Source organism: Dendropsophus ebraccatus, chromosome 2, assembly GCF_027789765.1.
Source record: "Dendropsophus ebraccatus isolate aDenEbr1 chromosome 2, aDenEbr1.pat, whole genome shotgun sequence".
Lineage (NCBI taxonomy): Eukaryota > Metazoa > Chordata > Amphibia > Anura > Hylidae > Dendropsophus > Dendropsophus ebraccatus.
In genome coordinates, this window is record NC_091455.1 from 151,385,567 (window position 1) to 151,403,156 (window position 17,590).

The window sequence follows — 17,590 nt, forward strand, 5'->3', positions numbered from 1 at the left end:
TAAGTGTATACGCTCCGGCCGGGATCCCATAGAAGAATAGGCAGTGGCAACAACGGCCGTACTTTTACGTAGTGTGAACATAGCATTAAAGTGCATAGTGTATACCTGTAACTGATTAGGCAATAAATAGTCCAGATTTATCCCCTTGCCCCACTCACAATTCAGCCTCAGCCATCATCTGGTTGACATAGTTTATCATGTTTTAATCAAGAAAATTTATTTGTGTGAACTGGCTTGGTCCCCATGCCTGCTCCATACTTGACTTATAATGTAACAGTGTATCATGGGGGGAGAAAAATTTTGTTATTATTATTATTATTATTATTATTATTATTATTATTATTATTATTATTATTAATAATGATGATTATTCTAAAAATAAATTCTGCAGATTATTATTGGTAGTAGTAGTATTATATGCTGCAGAATATTATTATTATTGGCAGTTGTAGTATTATATGCTGCAGATTATTATTATTATTATTATTATTATTATTGGCAGTTGTAGTATTATATGCTGCAGATTATTATCATTATTGGCAATAGTATTATTATATGCTGCAGATTATTATTATTATTATTATTATTTTATTATTATTATTGTTATTATTATTATTATTATTAGTGGCAGTAGTAGTATTATATGCTGCAGATTATTATTATTATTATTATTATTATTATTATTATTATTATTAGTGGCAGTAGTAGTATTATATGCTGCAGATTATTATTATTATTATTATTATTATTATTATTATTATTATTATTATTATTATTATTAGTAGTAGTAGTAGTAGTAGTAGTAGTAGTAGTATATGCTGCAGATTATTGTTATTATTATTATTATTATTATTATTATTATTATTATTGGCAGTAGTAGTATTATATGCTGCAGATTATTATTATTATTATTATTAGTAGTAGTAGTAGTAGTAGTAGTAGTAGTATATGCTGCAGATTATTATTATTATTGTTATTATTATTATTGGCAGTAGTAGTATTATATGCTGCAGATTATTATCATTATTTATAACCCCCTAGGCTGTGATTACACATTGCAGTTTCATTGCAGTACTGAATGGTTGTATGAGGCTTTGTGTAATCGCCTGATAAAAGAGACGCTTATTGAAAGGACCATTTACATGGCACATCCTCGGTACAGATATTCCTTTCACCTTGTAATCACCCTATGTAATAGCTGTCTGTAGGTCTTTTTAAAGGGGTATTTCCATCTCAACTAATATAGTTAAACTTGTGGGGGTCGTCAATTGAAATATGTTTATCAATATATTCATTTAGCAAACTTGCCCATTGTTGACAGCTCGTTGTTTAGGTTACTGACCACCACAATGCTGCAGTGGTATTTTCCAAATAATGCTGACCATGAAACCAGTACTATGCAGCATTCAGTGTTTCAATGGTATGCAGCAAAATAGCAATCTTGTGTGTATTAAAATTGTGCCTCATAGTAGACTCATGAATATTGCTTATAAGATGCACATCGCTGGTTATCTAGTCAGCAGTCATCAATTTCCATGACAGATGACCACAATACCAGCCTGTTGTAACTTGTTTAAGTCCAGGTCTTCTATGATCACTTGAGCAGTAGTGACAGTATTTTGCTAGGTTGGCCGTTCTCCTAGGAGATGCTTTCCTAAACTTGAATGAGAAAGTGCCCACCAAGCAGAACACTATGTCAGACAGTGTCCTGGTGTGTGGGAGGGGGTATGTTTGTATTAGAGATCAGATCACTGGGCGTACATCACTTTAATAAGGCCGACATGGTTAATTAACTTTGCTTTTACCTCTGTCTTTCTTTAACTAGACTTGGCCAGTCAGGAGTGCTATAGATGTGTCCAAATGTCATAGACATCTTCATCTAAAACATTGAAAAAGGACTGCAAATGGTTCATGTACACAGCCGTATTACAGCTCAATATGAACTATTAGATCTCCCACACTGTGCTTCTACCTAACATCTGTATGCTCCCAGTTTCATAAAGAGACATATCTAGGTTTCATACAAATCCAACAGAAATAAAAATGGGGAATGCGTGATTTTAATCCATAAACTCCGCAGTATTCACTCCAGTAAGAAGCATTATAGTTCAGCCTTTGTGCACTGCTGTACTGGCTACTCGGCAAGTACATGAGCCCTAATATTCAAAGATCATGTTGTGATAGTAAGACCAATGTTGCTATGCCCTCTTTTTCCCAAGATAAAGGGATTTCACGGTTTGGTGTCATTAAAGAGACTCTTGTCAGTAAGTTTATGCTGTCCTATATAAGGGTAGCATAAAGTACTGGGAGAGACACTAAACAGAATGATGTATGACTTACATTGTTCTGTGCAACTGATCCAGAGATATCGGCAGCTGGGGGGCAGGGGAAAAGTGTGGCAAGATCCCATTTCTCCTGCATATAAGGAGAATGGCTGCACAAAACGATTTAAGTAATACTCTGATCTGTTTAGCCTTTCTGTCACTAGTTTATGCTGCCCTCATTTAACCCTTAGAGGACCCGGCCAATTTAAATTTTTGCATTTTAGTTTTTTCCTCCTTGTGTTTAAAAGGCCATAGCACTTGCATTTTTTTCACCTAGAAACCCACATGAGCCCTTATTTTTTGCGTCACTAATTGTACTTTGCAATGACAGGCTGAATTTTTGGATAAAGTATACTGCAAAACCAGAAAAAATTCAAAGTGTGGTGAAATTGAAAAAAAAAGCATTTCTTTTATTTGGGGGGTTGGTGTTTTTACGCCGTTCGCCCTGGGGTAAAACTGACTTGTCGTATATGTTCCTCAAGTTGTTACGATTAAAACGATATATAACATGTATAACTTTTATTGTATGTGATGGCCTGTAAAAAATTCAAACCATTGTTAACAAATATACATTCCTTAAAATCGCTCTATTCCCAGGCTTATAGCGCTTTTATCCTTTGGTCTATAGGGCTGTGTCAGGTGTCATTTTTTGCGCCATGATGTGTTCTTTCTATCGGTACCTTGATGTGCATATTCGACTTTTTGATCACTTTTTATTACAATTTTTCTGGATTTGATGCAACCAAAAATGCGCAATTTTGGGGGGCGCGGCCTGCATCCGAGGAGACCAGACGTGTCCTGCTCGAGCTCCGGCTTTCCGGGTTATCATTATCATTTTTTTTTTATTTCTTTTTGATCCGGAGATTCCTGAAAGACTCCTCTGCCCATCCAGATGTCTTCCACATCAACAAAAGCCTCGGCGGCAGCCCGGAGGGGGGCACAATTTTCTCTTCCGACGGCGGGAAAAAAACAAGATGGTGCTGGTCTTATGTCGGACTACTGGCGGGAGGCTCTGTATGCAGAGGTACTTAAGACTTTGCGATCTCCTTCACCTCCCGAATCTTCAGCTTCCAAACAAGTGACCGTGGAGAAAGATAATGCTCCCTCCCGTGCAGCTAAACGGAGAACCCGAAGGAACAAGAATGCGAGTTCAAGCCTTTAGAATCAAGATGCCGGGGTCCCTGACCAGCCTCACAACCAATTGCTTCCACCGGCAGAACCTCCACGGACCGCTTCTCTCCTATCAGCCGGAGAATCCCTGAACTCCTTCTCATCTTCCATTACGGATCTTTCCCTGTTATTCTCAGAGGATGTGAGTACCTCAGAGACTCTAGCCTCTTCTTTAGCATCCCTGATACCATCTTCTCCCGCATTACCGGAGCCTGCTGCACCTTGGAGTGTTATTGAATCTGGGGCTCTCTCCCCAATGGCCCCTGAATTTCAGTGCATACCTCTATTGGATGCTACAGTGACTGTTACCGACTCCTCCGCTAGTTGAATTTTCATTAGCCCCTGACTCGTGCCCCCATCCTTCTTCGCCATCTCATCCTACGATGTACGTTCTGACCTCCCCGATTCTGATGGAGGTGAAGAGGGATACTGATAAACACTTTGACTGTATGCCCCCATTGCTTGTCCCCCTGCTCAAAGACTGGCTCTCATCGTTTAGAGATTCCCTATTGATGGGATTGGACCGGCTCTTTTCTTCCCTGCCTTCCTCTGTGAGAGTGGTGGAAGACAGGGCTCTGCTTGCTGAACTTAAACTGAGCGAAACCATTGAGGCCCATAACGCACTGTCGGAGGCATGTAAACGGTTGAAGGAGGAAATGCATTTATTGAGAGACAAATTTATTAAGCAAGACGATTTCAGTAGACGGAACAATCTTAAACTCCGCAACATCCCAGAGTCGGTTACCCCACCAGAGCTGCCTGCCTTCATTCAATCTATGATTAAACATTCCTTACCGAACACACCTAATCGGGAAACTACTGTGGACTGGGCGAGGGGAATCCCCAAACCCCAACATCTTCCTCCCTCAACGCCTAGAGATACCATAGCACGTATCCACTTTGCATGTGAAGTCTGCATTATTGCAGTCATCGAGAGAAGGTACGAAGTTATCTGAGCAGTATCGGGACATTGAACTGTTTTTGGACCTCACCCCGGAGACCCTCCGAGCACATAGATCCTACGCTTCTATTACCAGGATACTTTGAACCAAAAACATCAAGTACAGGTGGATTAATTCTGCCCAATTGATGATTGAATATGGGAATCTCAAATACCATGTTGCAAATGTGGAGGACAGTCAAAAGTTACTTAGTGCCTGGAACTTGGAATGAATGTTTACCTAACTGGACACTATCTGGTCCCTTGCTAGGCTGGACTATATACCCCTCACACCATCTTTTGCCGTGGATGCTCCTTGAGCGTCCCGGCACATGTTTATTTAGAGTTTACCTGCTACTCCTAGGATTGTTTTCTTAGCTTGTGCTACACGTCTCTTTTCATCAGCTAGCATATCTTTCAGCGTAATCTTAGCTTGCTATGTTAGCCAATTACACCTCAAGTTTTTCCCCATTTAGGCCCCCTTCACACGTCCGGAAAAACCATCCGGATTTCCTATCAGGAAATCCGGACGGATTTCCGGACCAATAGACTTTAATTGGTCACGGACACCCTTCCGGATTTTTCCGGAAGGGTGTCCGTTCAGGAAAATATATCCGGAAAAAATAGGACATGTCCTATTTTTGTCCGGAATTCCGTCCCGGCGCCGGAATCACGGGCACTTTCCTGATGTACATCAGGAAAGTCCCCGTGATTCCGGATGATTGACAGCCCGCCGGCACCCCCGCTGCCCGAACGCCGCGCCGCCACCACCCAAGGGATCCCTGCACCCGGACATCAGCTGCCGCCGCCCGGTGACCCCGCAGCGCCGCATCGCATCACCCCGCCGCCGCCGCCCGATGACCCCGCGCCGTATCGCATCACGCCGCCACCCGCTGACCCCACCGCCGCATCGCATCACCCTGCCGATGACCCCGCCGCGCCACATCGCATCACCCCGCCGCCCGCTGACCCCGCATCGCATCACCCCGCCAATGACCCCGCCGCGCCGCATCGCATCACCCCGCCGCCCGATGACCGCGCCGCCGTATCGCATCACCCTGCCGCCGTATCGCATCACCCCGCCGCTGCTGCCTGATGACCCCGCCGCCGCATCGCATCACCCCGCCGATGACCGCGCCGCATCGCATCATCCCGCCGACGCCGCCCGATGACCGCGCCGCATCGCATCACCCCGCCGCCACCCCGACCTCTGTTCCCCCCCCCCTCCCCGAGTCCGCAGCAGGTTGCACCCGCCCGCCCGGGACTCCCACCAGCTGCCGCCGCTGTTCTTCCGGCGCCGACAGGTGAGATACACAGCCCTCTCCCCCCCAATACTAAAACTCCCACCATGTCCTGCTAACAGGCCATGATGGGAGTTGTACTTCTGCAGCCTGTGGCCATCCAGGTTGCAGAAGTACAACTCTCATCATGCCCCTGTTGGAAACACTTTTTTTTTACTCATCAGGAAATCCTGAAGGTTTTTCCTGATGATTTCCTGATGGTAAAAAACGGATTACTGTCAGGAAATCCTGATACTTTCCTGATGACTTTTGAGGTCTCCTGATCAGGATTTCCTGACAGTAAAAACTGACACGGACGTGTGAATGGGGCCTTACTGTGATGTATGCTTGCTGCTATATAACTGCCTATGATGTGTAGCCTTGTTTCTTCCTGTTGTTCTATTTTAGCATTTTCTGTGCAACGGTTGTTGCATTAAGCTTATTTCTATCAGCACCTTGTACGCTTCTTATATGTTACTATCTGCCTATGTAAACCTTTTTTTGAAAAACCTGATAATAAAAACTTATTGAAACAGAAAAATGCGCAATTTGGCACTTTGGGATTTTTTTGCGCTTACGCTATTTACCGTACGAGATCAGGAATGTGATTAATTAATAGTTCGGGCGATTACGGACGTGGCGATAGCAAACATGTTTTTTTATTTATTTATTTGTTTATTTTTATTTATAACATGGGAAAAGGGGGGTGATTCTGACTTTTATTAGGGGAGGGGGCTTTTTACTTATAACATCACTTTTATTTTACTTTTACACATATACTAGAAGCCCCCCTGGGCTCTCATTGAGATCTTTGCTGTATAGTTATACAGCAAAGATCAATGAGATCGGCACTCGTTTGCTTTCGGCTGCTGCAGCCGAAAACAAACGAGTGCCAAGCCGGGGACAGCGCCATCTTGGAGCGGTCCCTGGCCGGCAGCAGGCACAGAGATCGCTCCTCCGGGACAACGTCCCGGAGGAGCGAACTCCCCCACTATACCACCACCGATCATCTGCAGCCGGTAATCGGAGGCAGCTGTCATCTTTGACAGCTGCCTCCGATTACCTGATTAGCGGGCACGCGATCACATGCGGCACCTGGGATCGCGGCGGTTCAGAGCGCGGCCGCCGCACGGCCCCGCTCTAAACGCAGGAAGGCGGCCCTGGACGTACGGGTACATCCAGGGTCGCCTAAGGGTTAAGGTGGCTTAATCCTAGTGGCAGATTTCCTTTAAGTGCATGGGCTTGCTTCATAGACAGTCAGGATCCTCATTGTAAATGACAGTAGCGATTGCGCTGCCACTTAAACTTAAGTACAGCCGATTGTGTAGTTTTTTTAGCTGTTGATGGAGTTGCTCCCCTGAAAAAAAAACATCTTTTAATCTAGCAGCGCCATGTCAAAGAGGTGTGGCCTAGAGCATCTATGTCCTAAGCTTGTAATGCCTCTCCATTCGTCCTCCCCATCATTAGGAACGCCCTCGGCCAAGGTTTCCTTTCCGTTGTAGGCCTAGGGCACAGGTGCTCTAGGCTAGGCCTCTTTGACATGGCACTGCTAGATTAAAAGATGTTTTTAGGAGAATAACTCCATAATCAGACAAACAGACACCAGGACAGATGTTGGATTAAAGGCAGGTATCCAACAGTATCAGCAGTTTGGGGGGGGGGGGGGGTTGATTGTGAGTACAGATTTGTCTTTAAAGTGTACCTGTCGTTATAACTTTCAAAATCTAAATCTACAGTAGATGTGATATTAAACAAACAATTTACATTCATTGTTTTTTTAGTTATCATGGAAAACACGGTACTTCCTGTTTTGTGACTGTTTTTTCTCAAAAAACAGGAAACAGGCAGAAAACATGAAGTCCTGTGTATTCCAGGCCGTCTGAGCGCTCACAGAGAGAAGGCAGTCATGTGATTGACAGACATATTTAGCCGTGACTCTCTGTACTGGCCAGAATTCCTGTGTTTAGTCTGTTTTTTTCGACCAGCACAAGTCAGAAAATTTGCCTTCAGGAGACTGGACCTGGATTTCTGGGAAGTTCAGCCTTGTTTTACAGCATGATAACAACAACAAAAAATAATGAATGTATATTGCAAACTTGCTATATATCACATCTACTGTTGTTTTAGATTTTGTAAGTTATAACGACAGGTACACTGTAAGTGTCAGCTGAGCTCTTGTCACTGTTCATTCGGGATCCCAGGAGTGTGACTGTGGGGGTCCTAATAATTTCCCCTGACCGCCAAAGATCTCATACTCACCTCCGTGCAGTCACCTCGGTGATCTTCCTATAGAGTCTTATAGAGAATCGCACCCCCTCTCCCGACGTTCTTTGCCCAATGTCAATTCTTTGCATGGAGAGCGGCTGGAGTGAAGGCGTGCAAGCTCTCTCATAGACAGGCTATGGCACACCAAGGCAGATGGGATTCGCCACATTTACTACTGTGAACATACCCTAAGAGGGTAAAGTGCTTTACTGCAGGCTTTGCTCGTATAAACCCCTATCTGGATTTTCCCTTCTTAGTGAACTGTATATGGGCTGTATTCTTTCTGTCAATTCAACCTGAACTAACAAATACAGGGTAGTAAAAATGGATTGTAAAAATTAAAATAGGCTTCTCAAGGTTACACTAAACATTTTATTTTTATTTTTTAAAGTTATATAACTGAAAAGAAGTAATTCATCTATTTTTTTCCAAGATGTCTGGTACATAGGATGCTACAATCACAGTTCACCCAACCTCCACGAAGATGGATACAAGATATATTTTCACAAAGTTTACAAAGGAGATTTACCAGCTTGTTCCAAATTTTGTCTGCAGAATAAGTAAGTTTATTTATAACCATACATTAATACATATTTTGCAGTTTGTGTTAGATGTATATTAGAACAAGAGGATGTTTAAAATAAAGTTATTGAGTAAGAGCATGGAAAGTCTCACAATGGAAAAATAGAAAAACAGGGACTTTTTCACTTTGGAAAAATGAAGCAATAGATGGTATTGCATGATATACATCTTATAAAACCTGCAAGGTCAGTATGATGAGCATGACAATAATTTGGTGCCAATTGCATGCAATTAGTGCCAGCACCTCCAGCATTTCCTGGGCACAAGTGATCCCTGGCTGCTGCCAATATATATCCAATAACCCCTATTCATGTTATGATGACATGTGGATTTGATTTACAGACTAGGACAAATTTGTACTAATGAAAATACTAACGTCAAATAGTGTAAACAATTGCCAGTCTGCCAGATCGGCACTTGCTGAGCCTATTACACGGCTTGATAATGATGCAGCACAGATATTGTTAGCAATGCCCAAGCCCTAATGTAAAATGATAAACCTATACATACCTCTCCACGCTCACCATGTTCTCCTCACTTCTACCCCCAGCCTCTGCAGAAACTTTAGAGCCGATCTCTGAAGTGATGGACCACTCAGCCAATCATTAAATGAGATAGGACAATGCCTTGGCCAGTGATTGGCTGAGCGGCCTGTCACTTTAGAGACTGGCTCTGAAGTTCCAGTGGTGGCTGCGGGCAGAGGGCAGAAGCGAGAAGGACATTGGGAGCATGGAGAGTTATGTATAAGGTTTATTATTTTTTTTTACACAGTCGTCAGCGGTCAGCCACGCATCGTTATTACTCTCATGTTGTGCGCCTGGCAGCCGATGATTTCTAGGCTAGCAAAACGATCGTTCATTGTCTTTATTATTTGGAACGATAATCTGCCGAATCAGCCAGATTATCGCTCCTTATAATTAGTCCCTTAGGCTAGATAGTTTAAAAATGCACCACATTTATTACACCAAGATAAATTTTCAAAAGTGTGTGATGAATATATTGATCATAACAATATAGTATTGTAGCTGTGTATTATGAGGTTTATGTGGCCAATAATAGTCCTGCTCTTCATGTATACACTCAGGACAGTCCCAAGAAGTGACAGTTTACACTTAAATTGTCCATTCACATGTACAGGATGCTGTAGAGAAAATCCACAGCAATGATCTCAATTCTCTGGAAAATACGTTAATCCACAGTTCAATTTCTTTTTTTCTGCACTTAATTTGCCAACGATATAGATAAAATGGGTCTAATAGCTGCATACAGCACCCATAGCACATCACAGCAGCATCAGACCATGGAATTCATCCTGCAGGTATATGAAAGCAATTAAATACATTTAAGACATGAAGCACTAGCTTTCATAGAAGTCTCTATTACACAGGATGCCTGTGGCCTGTCAGGTAAGCGCTCACTTGCTCCGCGTTCCCTGGTTGCTGCCAGCGCATGTAATAGCAGGTAACTACGTGGGGGGGTGGGGGCACTATGGACTAGAAGGGGCTGAAGCAAACTGTACTAAGGGATAACTGAGCTGACAGTTCACTGCCATATAATGTTTCAAAAGATTACAACAACAAAAATTTATATAACACCCCTTCTCCTATTTTTTCACATAAAACAGTCTACACCCACCAAAACGTTACATATCGCTGTAGGCGATCCCATATAGTCAAGGGTGTAAAGGCAAAAAAATTAACGCAAAAATTATTCAATTTTCATCCCACAACATCAAAAAGTCCCCCCCCAAAATAATGATACCATTTAAAAGTACAGGTCATTGAGCAAACAGTGAGCTTTCATACAGTCCATAGACAAAAAAAGTTATATTCTTATAGGGATCAGGATATAACTATTCAAAATATAATTTAGCCTATAAATAATTTGTTTTCTGTTTTGCAATACATTTCCTGTTAAAATGAGAGATGTCAGACTGAAGAGAAAACATTTCCTGCAGGACATACAGCAGCTGATAAGTATGACTTGAGATTTTTGAACAGCAATAAATTTCAAATCTATATACTTTCTGAAACCAGTTGGTTTGAAAGAAAATATTTTTGCCAGAGTACCCCTTTAATACTTGTTCTTAACCCTAAAAAATGAGTACCTTCAAGATTAGCCCTAGCACGGCAGGCAATATTTTGTCATGTATTTGTATACTTTTTTTTTTTTATCAATATACATAATAGTATCGATAGCTTCCTCTATATTCTATGCTGTGATGAACAAATGTAAATGCTTGTAATCCTTAAATCATTAAACCAGATAAGCTTTTCAGATTTAGTTACTAGTTAGTTAAATAAATGAAATAATACCCTTGAGGATTCAGACATATTTTGAATAATATCATTGTTAAATGTTCTGAAGCATCACACAGCTGATGTAGGTATCACTGTAATGCCCACACAAGAAAAGACATTCACAAGGTGCTCAGAAACAATGCATCTCTTCAGGTAGACAGTTCAGGGACTAAGGACTTTGATATTACTTTTACCCCTTTGCAACCTAAACCCTGTTGGAATTAGAGTAACACTACTTTCTGAACTTGTTTTCCAATGCAATTAAGATGGCATCTAGTAAAACACAATCTTTATGAACTCTAGAGGCATTTAAGACCCCTGGAAGAAGGTGCATTCTGCTAATAAAGATGTCATATTAAATATTCAGCTATATTGTGTCATCACATGAGATGTATTGTAATAACAGACTAGACAGGTGTATTATAATAACAGACAGAAGAAGTCTGGTGAAAATGTTTATTAAAGTATTGTATTGCCCCCCAAAAGTTATACAAATGACCAGTATACACTTATTACGGTGCCATGTGGAGCATTGAAGCTTCCATTAAGATAACTGCACATTTTTGCTTTAAAGTGAAAGTCTACAGGCAGCATAACTAAATGTACCTAGTTGGTGGATATTTCTTATTGACTGATGTCAAATGTTCTATTTAGGAAATGTGCTGGGAGCTTTGTTTTCCTGTTCTTGGTTTCCAGTTCTTATACTATTCTATCAACTATAAGTGCTTATGAGTATTGTTAAATGATGCAGTTCATTAATATCAATTCATTGATCTATCTGATTATATTTTAGCTTTCAGTTAACCATCCGGATAGATGAAATAGATTGCTTGTGTGCCAACAAGACTATACTGGCAGGATATGAAAAAGACTCCACTCTTTCCTTTATTAATGCTGCAGAGAGTAAATGTGTATCCAGGTATTTATTATCTGTTCCTGCATGTATAGAATGTTAATGTATGTATCTAAATAGTGTACTTCTATTATTTCAGCATGTAGTATAGAAATAATAATGATTATGTTTATTGCACCAACATATTCTGCCATACATTGCAATTCTGAGGGTACATATACAGGCCAAAATCACACATCAGCATAGGGGGTCATAGTTATACTAGGGGTACAAAAATTATAGGTCAGTGTAAAAAAATTCTGCAAAGTAAGAACTCTCCCAAAAGAAGTATTAAAGGGAAGCTATCAGCAGGTACAAGCATCTAACCTGCTGATATGTCCCTGTAGCGCACAGGGCACTGAGGAAGAAGGTAATTTTTTTTACCTTGATTCTTAGCGCTGTTATCGGGAACTTTGTAGTCTCAGCCAGCCCATCCCTTTTAATAATTATTGGGGTGGCTTTCTGCAGAAAGCTAAATCAAATCAATATTTGGTGTGACCGTCCTTTGCCTTTAAAGTAGCATCAATTCTTCCAGGTACACTTGCTCAAAGTCTTTAAAGTTACTCGCCAGGGAAGTTGTTCTAAACATTGTGGAGAACAATCTATGGATGTAGGCTTCCTTACTTCCTTTTATTTCTTTATGTACTCCCAGACAAACTAGATAATGAGACAGAGCTCTGCGGGGTCATATCATCACCTCCAGGACTCCTTGTTCTTTGTTACACTAAAGATGGTTCCTAATAACATTGGCTATATGTTTAGGGTCATATTCTTGGTGCAGAAATAACATTTGGAGCCTCTCAGATGGAAGGTGTCTTTACAGCATTTTATTCACACCTGCCTAAAGTGTTTGCACTGACTGTACACTCCTCATACTTTATATGTGTATACATTCAGGTGTCCAGAACGCGTGTGCGTGCCACATGGAGATGGAGAAAGAGCTGTATCAATTTTCAGCAGTCGTGGTCCTTATATCAGTGATGTGAGCATGAGTCTTCATAATGACAAAGTGCAACCAGGGAAGACTTTCATTTTAGAGATTTCTGGATATTTGGCAGCTTCATTGGAGATGACAACAGGTAAATTCCAAGCAGATATATTTTATAATAAAGTAAAGCTCTAACTGAATGTAGTTTAGGCTATGTTCACACAAAGTCTTCCTTTGGCTGTTGTACAGCTGTCTTTATGCTGTATTTTTGAGCCAAAAATACAGTGGTATTATGCTAATTATGACTGTAATTTGCATAATGTGACCATCGTTTGCATAATACAACCATAATTTGCATAGCACTGCCGTATTGTTGGCTCAAAATGACGGCTGTCCAAACAGATGGCCTTAAAATAGTCAAAAGATTTGACTGGATAAATGTCAGGTAAATAGGTTATACCCTTGGGCTGAAGCCCAAAAAATCTACAATTGTGTGTTAAACAGTAAAACATAGGTAAAACTGCTACTGAAAGGTCTTGACTTCCCCTCCCATTGTTGACAGCTTGTTGTCTTGGGTACTGATCACCAATCTGTTGTAGCAGCAATGGTCTGGCTCTTGTATATAGAGCTATAGTGTTGATGTATTAAGGTATGGGGGGACATTTATCAAGACTAGCATACGAGTATGCCAGTCTTAAATAAAGCCCCAGCCTCTTTTACCTGGCTGGATTTACTAAGAGACACACGCCTCTTTGTACAGCCGACTGCTCTGAAGCAGGTATTTTTGCCTGGTTTACGCCTGTCTTGCCTCCTCCCCGCCTTGTCGCGCCCCCCCTCCCCACTGTCCGCCCATCAGGGGAGCAGGGGATACGGCTGCCGTTCTCCATGGAAAAGGGACGAATCTTCCCCCTTCCTATGGCGTACTTCAGGGGGTGCATGATGCGAAATCCCCCCCAATGTGTAAATATACTGTATAATATAGACATGGGCCAAATCACAGAGAGGTGGTTGGTAACATAGACAATTAGCTGTCAACAATGGGAGGGAAAGAATGGACATATCAGGAGAAGGGGGCAAGTTTTCTAACTCAATGTTTATGCATAAATATTTATCTGACCAGCATACAAGTTTAACTATATTAGTTGAGGTGAAAATACCCCTTTAAGGCAATAGGTGGGTAAAATACAAAGAACATTTTATCAAGCTTGGGGTTATTTAGTTCAGAAAAGGGGTGATATATATATATATATATATATATATATATATATATATATATATATATATAGAGCAATACAGACATCTTTCCCTGATCTTTTTATACCAACACCTGAAATGTAAAGGGATTTATTTGTGTTTGGAGTCAGTGCAGATTTAAATGTACTCTTTTTTAGTAAATCACTTATTATTAACTTATCATTTTCTATTAGTGAAACAGGCACTTATCATGAATTCTTGTACATCTGAAAACCGTGTGTAATCTTATGAATAGATACATTATTAGAATAGTTTCCAATATCTAATGTCTGCTTTATTTCTAGGTATTCAGAATCTGGAAATAAAAGATCTTACCACTATTACAGTGACGGTGCATTGGTCTGAACATAATACAAGCTCTTCTCTTGCACATGTTGGAGTTGATGGGTATTTTGCCACTTTTTTCAGTCTTACGTATTCAGACCCAGGAAATTATTCGATTAGTAAGTGACACTTTTTTCATTAAAAAAAAAATATTTTGTCTGTGAAATGTAGCATGCATACAGCTGTCTGTGCTATTAGTTGAGTAGCTTGTTTATAAATTATATGAAATCTTTAAAGGGGTATTTCACTCAAACTAATCTTTTGATATATTGCTGCCCATGTGAGACTAACAATTCATTCTATATTCATTCATTATTATCTATTCAGTCTCTATTCAGTCTCCTTTCAACAGCTGTCTCAGAAGGGAGGGGGGAGGAGGGGGAGACAGAAAGAAAGGCTCACACACATTTTTGTGTTTTCAGCAGAAAGCAGTAGCCTTAGAACAGGGGGAAGGAGACTGAATAGATAATAATAATAACAACTATGGAATGAATTGTTAGTCGCACCATGGACAGCAACATATCAAAAGTTATGTTTGAGTGTATGTATGATCAGTAGATGTAGAAACATCATTATAAGTGTTTTAAAATTATGTATAATTTTTTTCTTTTTATACTTGCAAAATTGTATGAAGTCCCATAGAATACATGCCCACAGAATAGTAATGCTTTTATTTGTATAATGCCAACTGATTTCGTAGCACTTTACATAAACCTTGACAGCCAAAATAGCACATAATAGTAGGATTCATCGGGCCACAAGAGGGCAAATTTCTGCATCGTTTGTATGCAACCGATTGTGGTGCATGCCTGTACATAAATCCCTGGCACTACTTTTGTTCCGCTGTTTGAAGAGACCTGGCCCTTGTGCAAACACTACAGCCCCTCTAATATATTTTGTGCTCATCCTTACACAGACAACACTGCTGTCACTGCTGCTTCTGAAAGGCACAAGCAAAGATGAACATCGGTAAACATTGAAAGGGCTGCAGCCTCATTAAACAGCCAACAATAGCATTATACATTACATGTGAACTTGGCCTTATTTGCATACTATCACCTACTAAAGCAGTATTTTATAGCTGGCTTGCTAGATTGAAGGAAAACAATAACTTAATCAGGGGAATTAAGTAAACTTTTTTAATATCTATAAATTAGATATATGTTACTTGCTCTTCACTTTACAGGAGCACACATCGAAAATATTATCTCAAAGAAGAATTGTGAAATGAATGTGGAGATACTCAATAAGGATCCATGGTTTTGGGGAATCAAAAATATAGAGAGGAATTCAGGAGCAGTGCCGACCATAATGATTGCATTTCGGAACCTAAATCAGCAATTATATGCCTTTGTATTGCATGGAACTTTTCCTTGGCATTTTATGGATAACAGTTATATATCCACGCAGAACCAGACGGACCTGTCTTGTTTTATGGTAAGTTACTTAAATGTGGAGCAAAGTCTTTTCTACTGTAACCTAAAATCACAGAAACTATGATCCACACGGATGATTATAACAATCAATATGTATTCACTGAAAAGAGGGTATATAGTTTAATGTATTCACTGAAAAGAGGGTGTACAGTTTTTCAGTAAGTATATATACTGTAAACTACTGTAAAAACAGTCCATCTGTGTATGTGGCGCACTATGGTCGACCGGTCATTTGCCAGATAGTACTTTGTAGCTCAGCCAGATGGTAGGTTGTCGTGACGCCAGTGCCAGTTGGGCACAAAGGTATGGGGGCACACCTGCCTTAATTTTAGGAAGGCTGGCTATACCCTATGCCCTGTAGTTGGTGACCTGCTGGGTTGTGAGGGAGTCCCTTGGGTACTTATCATGGTGGTCCGGAGTGGAGCTTTGACCCACCTATTCTATTGATACCGCCACCCACAGAAAGGGGAGATGACCCAAGGATGGTGTAATGACTGTGTAGGTGCCGGAACAATAATCACTGAGTCCTGTTACCATAAATAAAATTAGGAATACCATAAATAAAATTAGGAAAATTTTAGGAATACTTAGTACAGTAGCAGATAATAGACTTCTGACTTGACTAGACTCAATTTGCGTAAAGAGATTTTGGAGCAGAAGAGCTGTGCTGACCTTGTTGCAAGCTGAGAAGTAGAGTGAGTTTAGAGCAGTAGAGAGGAGTTTGTGCTGAGGGTTCAGAGTAGTAGAGAGGAGTTTGTGCTGAGAGTCCCAACCCACAGTAGAAGTGTGCTCTGCTTGAACTTTAGAAGAAAAAGAAATAGAATACTCAAGAATATTTGAACGTAGAAGACTACTTGTGCCTGAGTTTTGACCTTTGTTGTAGCTGTATCACCTGTTGCCCTACAGTGTCGGGTGACCCATCCTCCTAGGGTGACACAAGCCCAGACCTTGTTACCTGAGTTGAGCAAGGTGGCCAAGATTACCTGCTTACACCTGCTCTGAAAGATAGAGTACGTAGGCTTTTAGCAACTTTGCTCTATCCTGATCAGTTCCTCTTGTTTCAGGATACTGTCCTGCACTTTGAGAGACATTCAACGGCGTGGGTTGGGGTGATCTCTGACTTGTCCTCTCCTGAGTGGTTTAGCACTGCATAATAAGAATAATTTTAGCTTTGAAGAAGAAAAGAGTTTCTGAGTTTCCTATACATCTGTCCACTACCACACTCCCGACTAGACTGCACTGGACAGATGGGGGGACCTGGCAGAGCCAAGGCCCAGCTGGACTACAGCAGGGACTGTCTTGTCGTGCTTCCTCTCTCCACCAAGACTTGGATAAGACTCCCTAAGTGTGGGTGTGTACTTCCTCTCCCCATGTGACAACTTTCTACTGGGTGTGTAATACCTCTTGTGAGTGGTGGAGAAGAAAAGAAAAGAGAGCGCAGAGAAAGGAAAGGAGAATAGAGATAGGTGGAGAACAAAAAACAGCTCTGTGCAGATTACAAACAATAACCCCTTGTTCACTACAGCTGTGCAATATACAAGTGTATATACAAATAATAGCGACATCTAGTGGCAAAACATAGGCATAACTTCATTACCACTTCACTTAAAGTACAGGCTTTTGTGAGGGGTGTATAGACTACGAACACCCGTGGTGGGAGACCACAAGTATACATTACCGATCAGGGGATAAAATCTTAGGCATAAAAAGAGTATTAACAGTAGTAGCAGTGTATGGGATACATCAACAAGGTAGCATTGTGGACCCTTTTCCTGCAGCACTACAATATACCATTCCATGGATCACCTCTATTAAATGTGCAGCAGGAATAATATTTGTCATGCTTTTTATATCTATTGTACACATACTCAATGGGGTACACAAGGACAAAGATT

General features: G+C 40.9%; 1 protein-coding gene across 1 annotated transcript in view; it reads left to right on the top strand.

Moving 5' to 3' along the window:
• The first annotated feature begins 3,877 nt into the window (after nucleotides 1–3,877).
• The window catches only part of PKD1L1 (polycystin 1 like 1, transient receptor potential channel interacting), a 107,786-nt gene continuing 94,073 nt past the window's right edge, over nucleotides 3,878–17,590 (top strand). Inside the window, exons 1-7 of the mRNA XM_069959695.1 lie at nucleotides 3,878–4,434; nucleotides 7,496–7,512; nucleotides 8,413–8,539; nucleotides 11,655–11,780; nucleotides 12,651–12,832; nucleotides 14,220–14,378; nucleotides 15,446–15,696. Coding sequence (XP_069815796.1) covers nucleotides 3,878–4,434; nucleotides 7,496–7,512; nucleotides 8,413–8,539; nucleotides 11,655–11,780; nucleotides 12,651–12,832; nucleotides 14,220–14,378; nucleotides 15,446–15,696 — 1,419 coding nt within the window. The remainder of the gene's footprint in view (nucleotides 4,435–7,495; nucleotides 7,513–8,412; nucleotides 8,540–11,654; nucleotides 11,781–12,650; nucleotides 12,833–14,219; nucleotides 14,379–15,445; nucleotides 15,697–17,590) is intronic.